General features: G+C 40.8%; 1 protein-coding gene across 5 annotated transcripts in view; it reads right to left on the bottom strand.

Annotated features, from left to right (window-relative positions):
- NPNT (nephronectin) overlaps window positions 1-19,913 on the bottom strand; it is a 55,147-nt gene that overhangs the window by 16,139 nt on the left and 19,095 nt on the right. For 2 of the 5 annotated variants that reach the window (XM_069783222.1, XM_069783229.1), the window contains 6 exons: window positions 18,105-18,197; window positions 12,973-13,092; window positions 12,015-12,134; window positions 6,710-6,844; window positions 5,365-5,487; window positions 3,123-3,572 (listed from right to left, as the gene is read on the bottom strand). In XM_069783222.1, coding sequence (XP_069639323.1) covers window positions 3,123-3,572; window positions 5,365-5,487; window positions 6,710-6,844; window positions 12,015-12,134; window positions 12,973-13,092; window positions 18,105-18,197 — 1,041 coding nt within the window. The remainder of the gene's footprint in view (window positions 1-3,122; window positions 3,573-5,364; window positions 5,488-6,709; window positions 6,845-12,014; window positions 12,135-12,972; window positions 13,093-18,104; window positions 18,198-19,913) is intronic. The other 3 variants (XM_069783236.1, XM_069783242.1, XM_069783252.1) reach the window with 2 other exon arrangements.

Genomic DNA, 19,913 nt, shown 5'->3' on the forward strand with positions numbered 1-19,913 from the left:
TCTGGGTGGATCTAACATCAATTTCCTCCTCTGTTTTTCAAGACTGTAAGTGTTATAAGATGACTGAATTGCTGCCTGCATTCTCCCATGGAAAAAAAATAAGGAAGGCCAAGAGTGAGGCCTTCTCTTCTCTTTTCAGGCAGGCATACGGGGACCACAGTGCAAATTCATTTTTGAGCTTCTTTGCTGCCTCAACTGGAGAAGCAGATGATGTGGGGAAATGAACCTAAAGATGCTCAGCATAAGCTAAATGAAATTAGCTTATATCCACAACCCAGGAATACTGCAAAGATGTCTGATGTGGGTGAGATTAAACCAGCAACAGTTCTGAAGGAATTAGCTGAAAGACCCCCTTCCCTGAGGAAATAGAGGCAAGTGAAAAATCCACAAATGTTTCTGGAGGTGTGTGGGGGGGATGTTGGCACATCCACACGGCAGATAAGCAGCATGTCAGAGGTTAGCTAAATGTTACTAGTTATTTCAGCTTAAAATTCTGTATTATCTTAACATCATGATCATTGACATTGTGTTTGGCTGTGAGGAATGCTTTTTGAGAGGCTCTGGCTTACGCTTGGAGGAAGTGCTGCCTTTCTGAGCTTGCAGTGCCTCACAGAGAGCAGCTGCAGCCCAACAGTCAGGCACACAGCGACCCACGGGCCCGGAGCAGGGGCAGGGCTGGCCTGCAGCACGCCAGCAGGAACCTGAAGCTTAACCCAGCTGGCAAATGCCATCTATAAGCTAAGATGAAAGGCATTTGAGCTAATGCACTTCACCTCGCATTTGCCACCGGCCAAGAGCACGCAGGCAGCCAGTTCTGCAGCCCAGCTAAGGGCCAGGAACTTGGCACCTGGCAGCAATGCTCCCATGCTGCTGAACCCCTGGTGTGATGACATTTGTTGAGTATCTCTGTATTATCCTCAGAAGAGCAGGTCTCGGAGCAGGCGAGGACGAGCTTGAGTCATGCCCTGAACATCCCATTGTAGTAATGTATGTGGTTATAACTTTTCTACCTGTTTTTCTAGATGTCCCACATAAGGAAACGTAACTTCACTCCTTCCCCAACAGATAAAGTAACACCTTACTCTACAGCAATGCTTTCCTTGACAAGGTAGCGCATTCTTCTGGAACAGAACTGTTTTGCACCTGACTGTAGTTTTCAAATCCTAAACAAGTGCTTTTGTGCACTCACTAAAAAAATACCTCTGGACAGAGAGAAAGTGGGAGGGGACACCAGTGACCACCACCTAGATAATACTTTCAAAGTAGTCATGAAAGACGGACGGAGATGGACGGACAGACTTCTGCCACACAGTTATGTCACACACATGTGTGTATATCAAGTATATCTTTAGCATGGGATAGAAGAAGAAATAATATGGGACTCAAGACACATATCTATCGACCTCATCTGAGGAGCTATCTGTCCCTGTATTACCTAGTGAAGCCAGTAACAGTTGCTGGTGCTTGACCTGTTGGAATCCTGCTGTATTGCGCACTGAAGCCTTTGAAGCTACGTATGTGTATCACAAACCTCAGAGGGTGGCAGCTGACCTAAACAGTTGAGAAACACTTAGCAGAGATCAACTTTTCATGTGTTTGTTTTATGTACCATAATGCAAGCTTACAGTCAGAAAACAAACTCTTTTTTACTTTCGTGCTTTCCAAAGCCCTCTATCTCAAGCATACGTATTGAAAGCATTAGCTTCAAAATTGAGCCTCTAGGGACAATACAGAAAGACGAATTGTAAATAATAAGCTTTATACAGATGATTGTTATGACTTCATGAAAATAGCTGAAAACTACCCCTCTGCTTTAGAATGCCAGAGAACAGCTGCAACACGAGACAGCCTGGGAAACGCAATGCTGGGGTCTAGAATAATTTCCACAGAATTCTGTATTTTTAATTATTGGTTCCCATTATATTAAGTTTTGGGAGTCTTTACTACATTTCTTTTTAGAATTTTATGTAAAAATGTTTTTATATTTTGACCGAATATAGATTGTTTAAAAAATAACCTTGAAAAAGCCAAAAGCACACTCCTCTGAGTAGTACCAGGATTTATCTTCCCAAATTCTAAGTCAGCTTTTGTCTCCATTTCAAATTTATCAAACTGTCTACAACAGATAAGATGTCATCAGGGAAAACAAACCATTTTTTACAAGGAACAAAATATTTCACTGTGTAATGACCTAAAAGAACACAGTCCAAGAAGTTACCGCATAGATGCTAAAGCAACTGGAAAAAACTCCCACGTTGCTTGTACACCTGCTCTGAGACAGCAAACTTTTCCTCCTACTACACTGCTTCAGCAGCTTTACTGTACAAGTTGAAAGGAGAAGGGCCGATGCAGTACACCCTTCCCGTCTCTAAAATTAGCGGCAGAACTAAAGATGAAATCGGGTGTTGACTATTTCTTGGCAGACGTGTAACTCTGCATGTGCCAGTAATGTCTTCTGTGGTATGCACTAAAGCTGGTGTAGAAATAGTGCTGTAGCTTTCAGAGCAGCTCTTAAAATGACATGTGTTCATGCTATGAGAATCTTTACTATCTTAAGTTTTCATGTACCTATTTTCATAGATGCAGTCCATAAAATTAGCCTCTATGTTATTTTTATGCAATTTTGCCATTGCTTAGTCATAAACATCCAAGACTATTTGAATTCATACAATAAGGTAACATAACAGAGTCTTTAAATAATCAGATAGGGTCCCATTTCTTAGCGTTCTTAAAGCTAAGGAAATACGCTAAGAGTGACTCTGAACTCCCTGAATTTGAATCCAGTAAGTATTTATGAGTTATGTGGCATTTCAATATTTTTCAATAAAATGTCTTTCGTTCTCCAAAACTTTCATCTGAAAGCGTAATTAGGTTAAGCACTTATAAAGGACGATATAGTCACAAATAATTTCAGGAAGAAAAACTGAAATTTTTAGTTGAGTTGATCCAAAATTTCCTCCCCACAATTATTTGTGCAGCTTTACCATATGAACACTTTCAGTTTTGTGGTTTTGTTCTCACTGATAAAGTGTTCCCAAAAAAACCCCAAACAATACAGTGCATGCTTTCACCTCACTGTATCTACAATTCTGATATATGAAAGGATATGTAAAATTACTTACTGAACACATCTCCGCGGGGTTTCTGAGGGTCTATCTGGATCCTGTTGTCATCTCGAATTCCTTGGGAAGATGTAGTTTCAATGGGAACATGTGAAGGCTCTTCAGTTGTTATCAGAGGAGTTCTTTGTGGCGGTAGTGTAGGTCTTAACGTTGTAGGTTGAGGTGGTGGTGGAGGTGGAGGCCTCGTCACTGGCCTTGTTGTCACCGGCACATACCTAGTGGTTGGCTTTGCTGTCAGTTGAGTTGTTGGCCTGGGTGTAGGACGAGTCGTTGGCCTGGTCACCGGCCTTTCTGTAACAATAGCAGGTACATATGGTGGTCTGAGGGGTTGCCTTGTGTCTCCAACACCAGGAAACCTATTGGTTATACCATTGCCTCCCTTAGGAAGCGTGCTGTTGCCCTTGAATATATGATATGGACCAGGTGGTTCAATCATAACATTGGGAATAACTGCAAAGAGAATCAAAACAGGACCAAAATGGACATCCGAGTGTCTTGCCCCAGAAACTTAACAGTGTATTTCATTATGACATGGAGAGTCTTTGCTGAAATCATTTCTCTTCTTCCAGATGTTTCCACTAATCCAAAACATACTTTAGCGTCAGCATTGCTGAATTATCACATCCCTTTAGATAGCACTTCTCATTACAGCAGTTTAGAGATGATTTAGAATGACTGAAGGCCAAGAGACTTCCACCCTCACCTCCTCCCAAGCATCAGCTCTTTCAGAGGTGGTAAAACTTACCTAAAAGCACTGTTAGTAAAAGAGCATGGACAGGAAGATGTGTGTTAAGCAGCTCTCTAAACTGGACAAATTTGTAGTCAGGAGCGGAGGCAAGTTTAGTAAGACTTCAGTGTTACAACCATTTTGGTCATGGATGGGCAGATACCTTTGGCTTAAGAAAGTTATCTTTCAGACCTCTCCACTTCTTCTAAACTTTTCTCCTTATCAATAAGCATTAATCATTTTACAGAGATTGAACCTAAGCCAATAGCCTTCATTTACATCTTTACCTTTGCTAACACCAGGAAGCTAAGTAAATGGCATTTTTTCAGCCTCCACAAAAAGGAGGTGGTGAACTAAGCACCACCTACACCACAGTGACAGTGCCTACAGTACCATCTCCCCCAGTATTTCATACAGGACAACAAATTTTAACTTGGTTTCAGAAGGGGAGTTTCTGCAGACATGAAATCCAAGAACATCTGTTTTGTTATTTATAATTTTCTATTTGTTACTAAGCCTTTTATATCTCACTGGAGATCTTAAAAACCTCAATAAGAACTCTAGTCACATATTTTGTGTACAAGTGTTTCAAGTATAACACACAGTTAAAATTAAGAACTACTGTTTGTTAAACAATGAATTGTTTGATGACAGCAGGTAAAAAGGTTTTCTCTCTGGCAGCCTGTTTATTACTATTCTTTTGAATACCCTGTGGTGTTTATATTACAGTATATTAAAATATAAAATGCACTTTAGGACTATGTCCCAGTAACACATGAAGTGCATCCACATATAATTGCAAGCACTCAGGTTGTGAAAGATCACCTTAGCCAGATCACATTACTGTGACAGCTGTGACTGCTACAGCCAAAGGAAACAAGTCCACAATGGTACTGCTCTTTAAAGAGATCAGTGAGTCACCAAAGACCAGAACCCATGTATGAACACAGGGTCCTCAAAAAGATTCAGCAGATGTCATAGAGCTGCACAGTCCTGAGGGATGTCAAACATGGGGGAGCTCTAATGGCCTATTCTGTACCAAGGGGGAGGGCTGCTTCTCCCAAGAGAGGTGAGGAAGGGAACTCTCCAACAGGGAATGCTTCCAGAGAAATCCTCCCTCTCAGCTCTGCTCACATCTGGGGAGCAGTGGGGAGTGGCTGGGGTGAGCTGCTGAAATGGACCAGTGGCAGAGTGTACATAATAACAGGGTATGAGTAATATGTACTGTTAGACCAGACCTACCCTGCTTACTCAGTTCTCATCCTGAAGCAATCTCTAGACTGAAGCTGTGAACAGGGAGAGGTGAATTTCTTTTTAATTATGAAAATGTCTTAGGGAAAGGTATTTTTACCAAGGCATGCTAGGACTCAGAAAACTCTAACTACATTCCCTGCTCTCTTATGAAGTATTAAAAATAGTTAAGAGAAAATGAGCCTGATAGTGCTGTATGTCAACATTTACAACATGGGACACATTTACTTTCAGAATTCCTTTTTTAAAAGGAGCATTACATACGTATGCAGTTTGTTCCATTGTCTCTGTACCCTTCTTTACACTTGCATTTGTAGGATCCTGGTGTATTGTAACATCGTGAAAAACTACCACACTGATGGTGGCCAAGGGAACATTCATCTATATCTGCAACAGAAAGTTACGTTAAAAAAATCATTCACATCAAAGAAACTTACTTTCTGCTTATCCCTGCAAAAACACAAACAGTAGTATGGTCATTAGGGAAATATTATTAATTTTGAAAAATTTAAAAAAACTGAATTGCCAAGGAGAAAAGGAAGATAGACAGTCACAAATCAATGCGATGATACAAACGTCAGGGTGAAAGAGACTATTGTGCAACTCTGGTATTGCTCAGCTTATACTTTAGCATCAGCTTCAGTGATGTGGTGTGGGTAGATTGCAGTTGAGATCATGAAGATCACAATTTTAATAACCACTTCTTGAAGGTGACATGATAAGAAAAGAAAAACTGAGTGTACGAATATGTATGTTCTTAATCACACAGGTATTAAACTGTTTTTTCATAAAATGCTTCCTCTATTATACATCTGTATAGATGTTTCTACATCAAGCAGAAACCGCTTCAAGCATCTTGTATATTATTTCCATGTTTGTTGTTACTGATGCAAGCAAAAATCTCCAAACTCCAGTGCTCTGCGTAGAGATTTCTCTCAAAAAAATATACTTAAACAAACATAAAGCAATGCTTCATTATCTCCACATGATCCTTTTTTCAGTGAAAGGATCGTAACTAGTCGAGGCCCAGGGAAACTAAGACGGTGGGACCTGGGAGCATCTTTGTTGAAGGGCACACACCAGCTGCATTCCAGTCTCATGTCCAGACAAAACCAGGTTATTTCCTAACCCCAGCCTTTTCCACACCTGTCTTCAGGGGAAGGAAAGTTCAGCAGCCTGGTTGGAAGGAGCTGGGGTGTGCTCTAGCCACATTTTTGTATCTTGGATCTTGAGGTATGCTACAGAGCACACCTGAGTTACAGCTCAGACATAGCCTAAGCTCATATACTGCTCCAAATCTGCAACTGCCTGTGCACAGTGAAACCTGTGGGGACAAAGGCTTTGGAAAGGAATTCCTGTAGTCATCAGCTCTGCTCTCCCACTAGGTTCCACAGGAGAACCAGTTACAAGAATGGGGCCAAATATAGGCTTTCTTTTTCACAGCCTATTTCTATAATCCACTCTTTCCTAAAATAGAGGTGCAGTGCAACCTAGAACAACCTGCTTCAAATTTTCAGCCATAATAAGCAAACATTCCTCTTTAAACCATCGATTTCAGTTTAGAATATGCAGCTCTGTTACATGCACTTTAGAAATAAGTTGTTATTACCATGGCATTGGTATTTGCCTCCAATGTACATTAGATCAAAGCCTTTATGACACCTGCAAATGTAGCTTCCAAAAGTATTGACGCAGTGCCTAAATCGTGGACAGATAACTCTCCCAGTAGCACATTCATCAATATCTGTGGAAACAAAGGAACTGTATTATTCTTAATAGCAGTTGAAATACAACCTCTACTATCTAAATTAAACTAGTTTCACATAATGAAAAACTAAAGAAGAATAGCTGAAGTGTTTTTGATAACATCCTTTTGGCTACAAGCTGGTCAGCCAGCACTAACACCTAAGCACTTCTTCTGGCTGTGCCATCTCAGTTCAGCTCTTGGTCACACGGCCGAATTTGTATGCGTCCTGTGCCAGAAGCCTTTACAAATACTGTGAGTGACAAGAGATGCACTGGCATAATGAGCATTGCTACTGAATTTGGAATGCTTCATCTATGCTCTTGCCATCCTGGTACCCTTCCCCTTGGAGAGATGTTCTGTAATTCCCCACAGAAAGCATGACAGCTTCTTGAAGGCCTCAAAACACTCGTCCTTAAAATTGTAATGGTATTTGTCTGAAGAAAAGCTGTATCATGTTATTTCTATAGCTTTGTTTTGTCCCACTAAGCCCTGCCTGATCATAAAGACAGCACCTGGATTTACAGACAAGGAATAATAATAAAAACTACCCCAGTAATTCTTTTTCTGAAACTTGCCTGAAATATTGTTCCTGTAGCACAGATCACACACGCCTATTCAAAGTACATCACCCTGCAGTAGGAAGTGGTTTGTGTTTTTTAAAATCTCAGGTGTCCCTAATCCATGACCTGCCCATTGAGTCTATCAGGAAATCTTCAGCTTTTCAGGACTTGCTCTAGACAAGCAGAGTTCAAGCTAATGACAGGGGTGCAGTATTTCTGGGCCTCCTACCAGTTACAGTTACCACAGGCCAAACGCTTTTTGAGTACCTGCTCCTTGCAATCGCTTACCCTGCAGTGCCTGTGCAGTAGCTGACCCTTCTTTCACAGACAGGCTGGCAACTTAAGTGACCTTAAAATATCTCTGAGGTTCTGAGATGCATGGCTGCCATTTGGCCTGCCAGGGGCTCCCAGCAGGACCTGAAGCAGTGCTTCAGCAAGCGACGTCCAGGCAAGGACAGAAGAGACGGTGTCCATGGGCAGACGCAGGTGATGCTCAGTAAATGACTGATGCCCCTCCTCTCCCAGATGATGCTGTTGTTCATGCTGACTCACAACCCAGGGAGCAGCTGATGCTCACCCAGCCCTGCTTGCACTGCCTGGGAAACTCTCAGATGAGGTCAGGCTGATACACAAAAGATGCTTGCGCTACCACTCACTTTGTAGCCCTTGGAAACCGAGCTGAAGCCTGCTGAGTGCTTGAACCCTAATTCTTCACGGAGGCGGAGGCCTGCCATGCATGGCTGCCTCTGACGCACGCCGCTCCTGACATTTGTCGGTTATCTACAGAGCACAGTTCAAGCCTTTGCTCTGCAGCTCTATCAGGAAAGTGAGATTTTGCTCTCCTCCACGCTGTTCTTTCCCCAAAAGGAGCTCTTCAGCTGCAGGTGTCAAGAGTGCAAAACAAAGCTGAGTGATTGATGCCCTGCTGCTTGTGAAAGAGGCCTGAACAAGGCAGAGAGAAGCCTGAGTCTCTTGCACAGCACAGGAAAAACTTAACCACAAAACTGCTGGTTAGTTAGGGCAGCTACCTGAGGCAGGGGAGGTGTAGCTTCAAATTCTCCAGGCTGTGTTTCCCCCAGCCAAAAGAAGTGACCTAGAGCCATGAATTACTGGCTCGATGGGGTGCGCCAGTAGCTCCTGCTGGCACTGTCCTGCTCTGCATGAAGAATTACTGAGGGCAGCAAGGATTCAGTCCCTCGGCTCCCACACTCCTGGCCCGTCAGACTGCTCTGACATCGCAGCTCTCCTTTACTCTCGGTCGGGAGCACTTCTGTAATACCGCGGTAAACGCCTGAATGAGAAAGAAAACGAGGCCAATACTGGGCACCTCTCCACACGCCTGAATCTCCCTATAAATCTGCCTCTTGGTTTGAATCTATTATTACATTTTTAGGCTTTGAGTACATTATTAACAGTTTTAGAAGTTCTACCATGTTCCTAACTGTTATTTAATTTACAAGCCACAATTTTCTGCCCTTTATTAAAATATTATTTCAAGGCTGCAAATTTTAGACTCTTGATTACCATGAGTTAGTTGGGGTTCCTTGTTGTTGTTTTTATCTTTAAACCACAACTTCAAAAAGCAATTCAGTAAGAAAAAGATTAGCCACTGAATATACCTCATCATGGCATGGATTATGTTCTTTAAAACCTAATGTAGCTTGTCCTGCCTTTCCCTCTGAACATATTCATGTTTTTGCAAATTCCCATAAGGCAAGAAGTATGTTAGATGATGAGAGCACTGTAGTGGTATTGTTCAATTTTCTAGGCAGTTACACACCCTAAAGGTATAGGACTGAACTGCTAATCAATACACTGTTGAGAACTGACACAAAAATAATGGAAGAAATTAACAGTCTACTACTGGCATTTAATATGAGAGGTGAGTGGATGCTCATTACTGGTGGGAAAAACACTTTTCGATCATTAACCAGAAGCTGGTATGCACGTGCTTACGATTAGTTTCCTGCAGTTCTCAAGTAGTACAGTGACTGTGGCTTCTTTCAAATCCGTGGACCCATGCCAATTCACACCTGGGCCCAAATGGTGTAAGGCTGTTTCCCTTTGCCTGCTGCAACATGCTGCAGCTCATGCCTGCTTCGTATGAAAACTGGGCCATGAAGGGGTGATTTGTATTCTGATCTCAGCCTGGTCTGCCATGGGGGTACATGCCCAGGCTTAGTGCCAGGGAGCTGCTCCAAAGGCACATAATACAGACAGCACCTAATAGGTGTGATGGCCAGTGTTCAACAAACAAGCAGAATTACAAAGTCTTGCTTCTCTCCTGCTGTATGACCATATTACCAATTCAAGCAGTAAACAACAATGAGATTGATTTAAAAATAGGATGATTTTTAAGTTTACAAGGCCATATTTTCAGGTTTCTGTATACAACCAAAACAACTAGAAAGAATTTATTTTACAGTGAAAATAATTATTTTCAGTCCTCAAAGAATTTCAGACCTTCTGAAGCTGAAATGTGTATACTGCTAATTTCATTAAAGTCCAAATCCAAAAAGCTGGCAACACTGATTTATTGATTCAAGAGTCATTAATCAATTAATTAGTCAATTAATCCATATTTTGACCAAATACTTTCCTGAATTCTTTTTCAGTTCGTTGTTATTTAGTTTATATGATTTACCTTCATAGCCAAATTGTTTGGTGGCTCTTTACTGATTGTCTGGAAAGTACATTTTAAAAAAAGAATCATCAGCATGGGTTGAACTAAGAATAGAATAATGCCTAGAGGAATTTCCACCTGTGCTAAAAATAAGCATTACATTCCCAGCTGTCTTTCAAACTCTCCTCAAACAAGGATTTCATGAGCTGCAGCCAACGCACACTTCAATTTTTTTGTCACCATCTACGCTTCTATTTGTACTACAGCAATACCCAGACCCTCACTGGAGCTGACGACCTCCCCAGCAGTGATGGGCTTGTACACATGTGAGGAAAAGGCACAGTCTTAGCCCCAAGTAGCTTCAATTCTTGGAGGTATTTACTGGTTTTAGTACAACTCAAGGTCAATAAAGAAATAACACAAAAAGGGTGCATGTCACAATCAGTTCTTACCAAAAAAAGGCGAGTAGATCATGTTATGATCCATGAAGGACAGACATCTCTTGCTGTGACTACTTTCTCTGTATTGTACAAGACTGCACTGAAATTTTTGTGAAAAATTTTAAAAATGGGTTATGAGATCTATCTGAATGATGCACACTCAACTGAAATGTGGGTACATAGTTCTTCACCCTTCTGGGAAAAAAAGTGGAACTACACTAAAGAACTGAAAGCACTTCATAAAACTACATAAATGGTTTGAGTGCTAGTCGTCAGCATTAAAAGTGCACTTTGTTTATTTCAAAGTATGAAGTTTGCCTGAATATAAAAATGCACACTAGGAGAATGTTGCAAGTATTTTTCTAGCAAATTTCTGTACTTACTATAACAAGTTATTCTTTATACTTAAAATCACTCAGCTCACTATGGCATGGCACAAGTCTCTTCCAAAGATCTCTGTCTGCCTTAATGTCCACAGCGTGATTAATCACAATTCAATCCCTTCAGCATGTGACAATGGTGGTTTTATTTTCCTCCTGTTCTACCTATTCTTTTGCATACATAGACGTGCCAATCATGCACTTCAGAAAGCCTCTGACTTAAAGCTGAGCCTGCTCCTCATATCAGAAGATGTAGAATCTGCCCCTTGCTCTGCCAACAAATTCTTGGTCACCATGGGTCAGCCACTTGGAGAACCATCTCCCCTGTGGACAGCCATGATACCCGGATGGATAATTAGGGGATCCACATTCTCTTACATTCTTTCAGGTGCAAGTGTTGTTACTGGTTATGGAACTGTAGCACTGCATAGGATATAAATAATAAAATCACTGAAGCATCATATCCACTCAGGTTGTATAGTTAATGACTAATGAAATCACATGTCACACTGTTCTTCAAACCATAGTAGAGTGTGGCACAATACCATCTGATTAACCATAAGCGCCTTTTCTGTGTTCATGAATGTGGGAACAAAACATTTCACCTTTATACAGTCTGAATTCCCGAGTTTATTTTTACCTGGAGTTTTCGGAGTATGGAAGAAAGACAGTAGCTTCAATCCCATTAATATTGGGAGCGTGCACAGACCTTCACCTCGTCCCAGTACAATCTCAGTGATTTGCACAAATTATCCCTCTACTCCCTGAACCTAGGCACCACCTTGTTGGGTATGAGGGAGAGCTGACCTCCCCATTCTTTTTTTTATGCAGGCAGGTATTTTGAAGTCTCTGTTAGCAATTGTTTAAAATGACCCAGTAACAGGAGTGGTAAGGGCCGAGGGCTTGGATGCCAAGCAGCCCACGCAAGTTTTATGCAGTCAATGAAACTTGCAGGACTGGAGGAAAATGCTGGCGATCTCTGACACGGACCACTTGAGAGCACTTGAGCAAAATGCCTATCCCAATTCTCATTTGTAACGAACGTCTTTACACTGCACGTATGATGCATTCTAAATACATCTGATAAACTCTCTTGAACTGTGTTCAGTGTAAGGATAAAAACATTTTGGAGAAAAAAAATTAAATCTACATTTGATCACCTACCTATGCAAGTCCTTCCATCAGGCCCCAGCTGCAGTCCTGGAGAAGGACAGCGGCAGCGTACTTCCCCTTTCAGTACATCACAGCCATACTGACAGTTTGCCATTGAGCAAGAAAGGGCATCTAGGGAAATATAATTTAACATATTTAGATAAGGACTCAGATCAGTACTAGAAAATGACTAAAAACTTTGGAGAATTAAGACGTCATATAATTATGACAGAAGTGGAAAAATGCTTATTGAATTTGACAGGTGTCCATTCAGGCTTTAAAAAGCAAATGCATATGCAGTAAATTTTTTCTTTCCACAAATTGCATCTCCAAGGGGAAAAAAAAAAAAGAAAAAAAAAAAAGGCACAGCACCACAATTATAGCAAGTTATGTCATGGAATGCAGCCCGCATGAGGAATATAAAGCCCAGTATGTACTATAAACCCTCGTGGACAGTCCTGCCATTTTCAGATCAGAGCATCTTTAATTAAAGGTAATTTCTCACCCCTTCTCTCTATCCAGACACTTAAAACATCCACTTTTATGGGAGCAAGTAGGAATCTGATCTCCAGAGAGATGACAATACAATTTTATACCAGCCAAACAACCAACATCTGCAGCTTTAACGACTTTACATTCATAAGGACATAACACAGCGGAACTGCAGGTGTCTTGCTGCAATGAAAACTGCAAGCACTTGTTCTTGAAGGCCAGTTAACAGTGATTTACAGCACTGAAGAATGCTTCTGGGGAAACTTGTAATAAAACTAATAAAATCAAAATATTTGCTCTTGTTTTGTTCAGCCTAATTTCATTAGAAAAAAGCAGCTCATCTTGTACAACTGCCTAATTTCCAGCAAGATTAATCTTTTACTTTGGGACTCATCTTCATCTCATAAAAGTTTCCCAGGGAAACCTAAGCAGGGATCTTGAGGAGCTTGAAAAAAGCAAGCAACAAGCCTTGCCGTACTTGAGCACGTTCCATCTGGCATAAGCATGTAGCCGTTCAGACAGTAGCACTTGTAGCTGCCGTAGGTATTCATACACCGGTGTTTGCACGGCCGTGGCTTTAGTCCACACTCATTTAGATCTGAAATGAAAGGTACATGGGAAAGGGGTGGGAAAAGAAAACATACAAAGTATGTGTGAAAAAATTACGACTTCAAGTTCCTGGAGAATGAAGGAAAAATATGGCAATCAGCTTTTTATATGCAGTCCAGCTGATTAGCAAGTGTCCATAACATCCTGCATGAAGCACTGTTCACCCCTCCTGCCAAGTGGCGTATATTCTTCTGTTTCACAGATATCCTTTCAGAAATGACAGTATTAGCATTAGATTAAGTGCCAACAGAAGTTTCATTAGGGAATGCACAAGCTCAGGCTGCCCACATGTTGCCACTATTCACGTTGATGCCACATCCAGAACCAGCCAGAGCTCTGGAGAAGAGGAGGGAGAAAGCAAATATCACTGCTGCAATCACTATCAGTGATTCTGATAGCGATTCAGTGATTCGCTCTCATGCTTCAAAATTAGTCGCAGAGGAAGGTAGGAAAGCTGATGCAAACCTACTTTAAACAATCTCACAGAGAAGGTGTATTCCTTACCATCTAGAAAATACTGAAAAAAAGTATCTGACATCAGTGATATTTGTCAAGGACTATCCATCAAGGCTGCTATTTCAGATTTAAAATTTAATACAGAATTCATGACTTAAACTGAAAATATTCAGCCTACAATATTCGTATTAGTAGACAAGGCTTCTAACAAGAAGTAACAATTGAGCGAGCATTTCCTTCAGAATTCTCTTCCAAGAAAGAATACATGTTGGTTTTATCTGGGTAAACCAGAGTAATTTGTTCCTTAGCTATTTGTGTACTGATGAATAAAGATGACAATAAAGGTGAAAATAATAAATCTGCTCACAAATCCAGCCAGCAAGTATTTAAATGAATTACGGACCCTCATCTCTAATATTGCACAATGCTGTCTGGAGGTCCATTACATTAAGAGTCATGGTTATTTCCAGGAACTTTTCAAAGAGCCATCTCCACTGTTAAGCACATTCTCATCAAAAGTCACTCCCTAATTCACGTAGCAGAAAAGTAAGCCTTGGGGTTCCTACTGTGTGGTAGACACACAAACACAGTAACCACTTTATAAAATGCCAGCTGAGAAGGAGGCACCTGCTTTCTATGGACTAGGTGTGGAGGCTTAGAGTTAAGACGTTAAAACAGACAGACAAACATACCTCTGGTTAGAATGAAGTCAGTAATTTTTAACAGTGTTCATGTGTATCATTGAATCTGTTGTCTTCTGACCTACTTTGTTTTCATGCTCATGGGGTCAAGGAAGAGCAAGCGTCATGCAGACAGGTACTTGCCCCTCCCCAAACCCTTTCCCTAACCGATGGATATGACTTTTTTTTACTTCATTTTCCAAGGCCTCAGGAAGAGCAGCAGGTTTAGGGATAAGAATACTTCCTGCTCCCCTCTGCTGCAAGAGGGTAGCGGTAAGGGACATAATTTTCCCTTTCTTCCTGCAGAAGGCTGAACAAGATGTTTCTAGGAAGCCTGAAGGGAAATGTTTGCTTCTAGAGTGGCGAGGAAGACCAGGTGAGCGTCAGCAGGACTTCCGTGAGGAAGAGTTGCCAAAATAAGGGCTGGACCTGTGTCTGACAAACAAGGAGTGACAACTGTTTCCACAGTCTTCCTGCGGATCGTGCATCCCTTTTTCAACTCTCACTCTTTGGGAGTCTGAGAACATTTCTGGAGTTGCTAGGAGAAGATACTTCTCCCAGCAGGCACCAATGCCACACTCACAAGAGTGTACCTGCTGGGTCTGAGCTGTAGAAGAGATGTACATTTTCTAGTGTGAAAGCGGGATCTTCAGCTAAGAGTTGCGACTGTTGATAGAGTACGTGCGTATGTCAAATGGCAAAGCAGCAGATGATGACGCTAGAGGGGAAGGGCAAGCTTTTGTTGTGAAAATATTTGTGTTAAAAAAAATTTACATAAAAATGCTCAATAATAAACAGGTGAAAGCTCACATTTTGGGAGGCAGACTTCTCTGGGCATCACAAAAAGCTGCTTTTTTGTTTCTTCTGTAAAACTTACTACAATTAGGCAGCTCCTGACAGACATTATAGCTGCTTTAACATATTTATTACACATGCAACATGTCTGTTAAGAAAGTCATTGTTAAATTCAAAAACTCTGTTAGTTTGACTTCAATTTATAAAAGTACCCCCACAGAGCCAACACTATTGACTATGCTATTCTGACAACAACCATTTTGAAGTGAGAGAAAGAAAAGTTCTAGAAGTCTAAAATATCTGTATTCTTCCTCTTTTGTACATAAAGCATCACTTTTCAAAATAAATGCATAACAGAGCTAAGTACAAAATACTTAACTAGAAATAGGGACAGAATGAGGAAAGGTAATGCTGAAATTAAGCTGACAGGGCAGGATTTTAACAGTGCCCGTGTTAACTTTTAGTGCTTGCATCCCACTGCACGTCAGCTCCTAAGTTCAGATACTCAGGAAGACTTTACCCTCAAGAACTGTCTCACATTTATTTCCAGAGCTGCAACCATAGATCCAAAGTTGAAAATTATAAGAACTTATGACTGTTCTCAGTTTACCACCTTGCATAAAGTATAGATTACATTATGAGCCTTAAATAATTGGATCTTTCTACAGGACTCTGAATACTACACCACCATTTGGTACAGAATATTCTTAGTACAGAAATGAAAGCTCTGGTATTGACAAGTAGACAGCTATTAGTAACATACTCTGAGAATAACCTGATCTGAAAAAGTAGGTGCAATCAACTGTATTAGGATATCACATCACACGCTTTTCGTTTGTGGAATTTTGACTAAATTATTTCTATTGTCTTCGCTTCATTCTATTTCTGCCTGTCAACAAATGCTGTCAACATCAGCTTTTGAGTCACATCTTAAAAAACATGCTGAAAGTAAAATGCCTGTGCCTTGAAAAAGTTCAAGTTTTTTAACCTTGCTGACGTTAACAGAAAGCTAAGGTCACAAGGCAGCAGAAATAGGCTGTTAGCACAACTCCACTTAAACCTAAACCTCATGTGTCGTGGGTTTTCACTTTTGCCTTTGAAATTACCTATTGAGAGAAAGATGTTTTTAACCTCGTGGAGTCAGAAAGAGTGCTACTGTTTAGGAAAACAAGTACTGGCAGTGCTGTGGCCGCTTTAGAGAGAAGCCAGCCTGCAGGTAGGTTAGGTGTGTTAGAGCATACTGCTCAGCCCATCTTATTTTCCCCAAAATGCAACTCTTCTTTTCACCAGCACAGACAGGCATATACTCGGAAACCGCACGACAAGCACCACTCAGTTTCCTAGGAGGCACATTTTACAACTACTGGCAGGTCCTACTGGTTCTACATAAAGGCCTGTATGAATACGCTGACAGCTCTCTTGATCCACCTCCAGGCACCCACAATCTGTAACAGCATGCTTCCCTAAGAAGAGTCTGGATGTACTGCACGTGGACTGGAGGAATGCTGAAACATTCCAGCTATTTATACACTCTAGCGGTTTGTGTGTTTCTTGTTCCTTAAGTAAGGTCTATTTTTTCAAGAACAGGTTCAGGCTAATGTTAGCAGTCAAAAAATCAGCCGTAGCAACACACCTCTTGAACAAATGCTGGTTACTTATCAATTGTGTATTTCAGGCAACATCTATGAAGACATCTCAGTATAAATGTCTACGCATCAAAGGAGGAAATAAGAAAACAGTAGAAGTTTCCTTTAAAGAAAAAAACCTGAAAGCTAAATGTATAAACTCAAAGGCTAACAAAAAAACACTTTAGCATCGTTTTTCTTTTTAATAAAATATCATTATTTCTTCTATATAAAACAACTTTTGATCTCACACTGGAATTTAAAATATAAAGCCCAACATTATTAAAAAGTTTAACAAATCCGATTAATTTCTTCACAGGAACGTCCACTCACTGCCCTGCACTTGAGAATTTCATTGTTCAACCACTTAAATTCCCATGTTGCCTACAATTGTACAGTCAAAGCAAAACCAGCATTCTTAATTTCAAAATAACATAAGACAGTACTGTACATGAAAGCAGACTGACAGTTTTGGGCACTATGAAAAGCAGGTCTACAACATAAGCGCAGGCTGCTGAGCACAAGTATTTTATTTTTAAAGAAATGAAATTAAAATGTGACTGCAAGGAAAGGACAAGAGTGCTATGCTGGCAAATCTGGATGTGACTTCTTTGACTACTGTGTGACACCACACATGATCCTGAATAATGACCGACTTGAGCACACACTTAACAATGGGGCACTTCTTCCTAGGAAGATGCAATACACACTGCTATTTTCTTTAATTATCTTCTGCAGAAGACTCCAGCACTCAGACCTTTTCTGCCTTTTTCTGCCTGTTAGCTAACTTGGATCAGGCAAGACAGAGGTCAAATATTCAATACCAAATTTACTCAGACTTTGAAAACAGAAAACCAGGGACCAGAAACCAAGTAAAAAAAATTAAACTGTTATCACCATATTATAAACAGTAGATCAGCTTTCATTTCCAGCAACTACCATCACACTACCTGTCAAACCTGACAAAATGATGACAGGAGATTTGTATCACCCTAAGAGAGTTTTGTTCGCATCACTTAGTCTGATTAACCAACAGCTGCCAAGTGCAGACATTAACAACCCTCATTTTCTTCAACTTCCAGCTTTATGTAAATCACAGTTTTGTCTTTATCTAACCCGATAAACAATTTCCATTGCTCTCACTTTACAAAGGAACTTGGAAACAAACAAAAAGTGCAGGCCCTGAAAGAAGAGCAGAGGAAACAAACAAAAGCAAGTTACAACCATGAGTGTGGTGGAGAGTCAAGCCTTTTCAGAACACAGACACACAGCATCAAGAAAATGCAATCAGTTATTTGCTCTGCATGCTAATGACACTGCAGGTTCAGCTTTTGCATTACAGCCATCAGTCTGGTAGCCTCCAACCCCTTTGCAAGAAATTGTATTACTGTTTCAAGCCGTGCAGGTAGAAGGAGCACGCCACCTGAAGTACAGGACCATCTCACCCCTTGATGCTATATTTCTTGCATGATGATCCAGGGGGTGGAATAGAAGTGCTGCACTGCTCTGACCAGGTGGACTTGTAGATAGCTGCTCATCTTCATAGGATAGGAAGAAGGCATAATAAAAATGAAATTACCAGATCTTTGTAATATGCATTACGTCATCATTAAAAAAAAAAAAAATCATCTCTCCCTCTCTCTCTCAAGTGCTGACAAGAATTGCATTACAAAACCAGAAAGTAGCAAACTTCGCATCACATTCCTGGAACAAAGAGGGTAAGAGGACAGTAAGTTATACAGAAAAGCAGCCTTACATTCTTTGCATAAAGACAACCTTTCCCAGCCGCACAAAGTTAACCTGCATATGCTTTAGACTGCCAGCAAAAATCACAAGTTTTCAACTATTTGTATTTGTCTATGTGAAAATAGGTCTTACTGAAGAGCAGGTATCAATTTTCTGATGAACACATTTTGAAAGAAGTATTAGTTCCGTTATTATCACTACAAATTAGAGAGCTGGCACAGACTGTTTTCTTTTGAGTTGCTCAGCTTTTTTCTTAACCAGTTACAGCTGTAAACCTGGGATCAAAAAGCTAGAAGGGAAACACTAAAGCCGCTCAGGAGATTTGAATGCTGTAGGGAAAGCACATGGTTAGCTCTTGTGCAAAGTCACTGCAATTTAATGGCTGATGATAGCAACAAAATAAAAGAAGTATCAGCTAAGCCTAACTTCTGAGTGACCTAAAGTGAGGTCTAGATTGCCACAGCAGCTGCAGTGCCACTGGAAAAGGGCAAGCATCCAGGCATCATCACACAGTCAGGGTTCAACAGTTCTGCTGTGAAGGCTGGGTTCATCTCTTGGATTGGTCCCTGGAATACAGCTTGATCCACGAGGGCCATGAGAAGATGTGATGTAAAGCCTGTTTATCAGCGCTTGTACTCAAAGAACACCTTTCACCAAGAACCTGAGCATACAGCCCAGCACCATTCAACACATCCTAGAAAGACTTCCATCTCTGCAGGGGAACTCTACCATTTCTTCTGCCAACACCATTACTTTCTGCTACTGAGAATTATTATTCTAGAACAGAAGTGAGAAAGATGGCCCATGGACTGAACAGGACAGGTGCTATATTAAGGCATAACAACATAGGTCACACTTAACCTGTGTGATTTGAATTTCCTCCCGGCAAAAGCAGACTCTGCATCCACTATACACTTTCAGGTCTCATCCTAACATGGAATCGGCACATGGCAAGAATGCATACCCTGACCCCAGGAACACCACAAGGGTCTCACCATACAATAGAAGAGATATAGGCTGTAGTCACCTGAACTGGTGTACATTTGGGACACCACAGTCAAAAGGCATCTCAGAAACCTCACACACATCTGCCATGGTAACTTTGCCACCAATAGCATGCAAGAATATTTGATCAATACTGCCTAAAAGGCTTCCTTTAATCGTTTATCACCACATTTTTTTCCTTCCTTAGCATTTAGTGGAAAGTGAATAGCTTAGTTCAAGACTGCAGCCTCCAGCAATCTGCACAGCATTCTTGATATTATGAATTAGTATGTGTAAAAACTGTTACATATACACATAACAACTGTTAGTTCACTGCGCAGTTTTCTAAAAAAGTTCCAGACTGACCAAAACAGGTGCAGAATAATAAAATCTTAACAACTACCACAACACCAGAGTAAAGGGAAAAGGAGACAGGATAATCTAAGAGGTGACAGAATAAATAAAACTTAAAACAAAACTGAAAAATACAGCATTCATTTCCACATCAGTTTTGGAAGGATTAG

This window comes from Haliaeetus albicilla, chromosome 1 (genome assembly GCF_947461875.1).
Source record: "Haliaeetus albicilla chromosome 1, bHalAlb1.1, whole genome shotgun sequence".
Lineage (NCBI taxonomy): Eukaryota > Metazoa > Chordata > Aves > Accipitriformes > Accipitridae > Haliaeetus > Haliaeetus albicilla.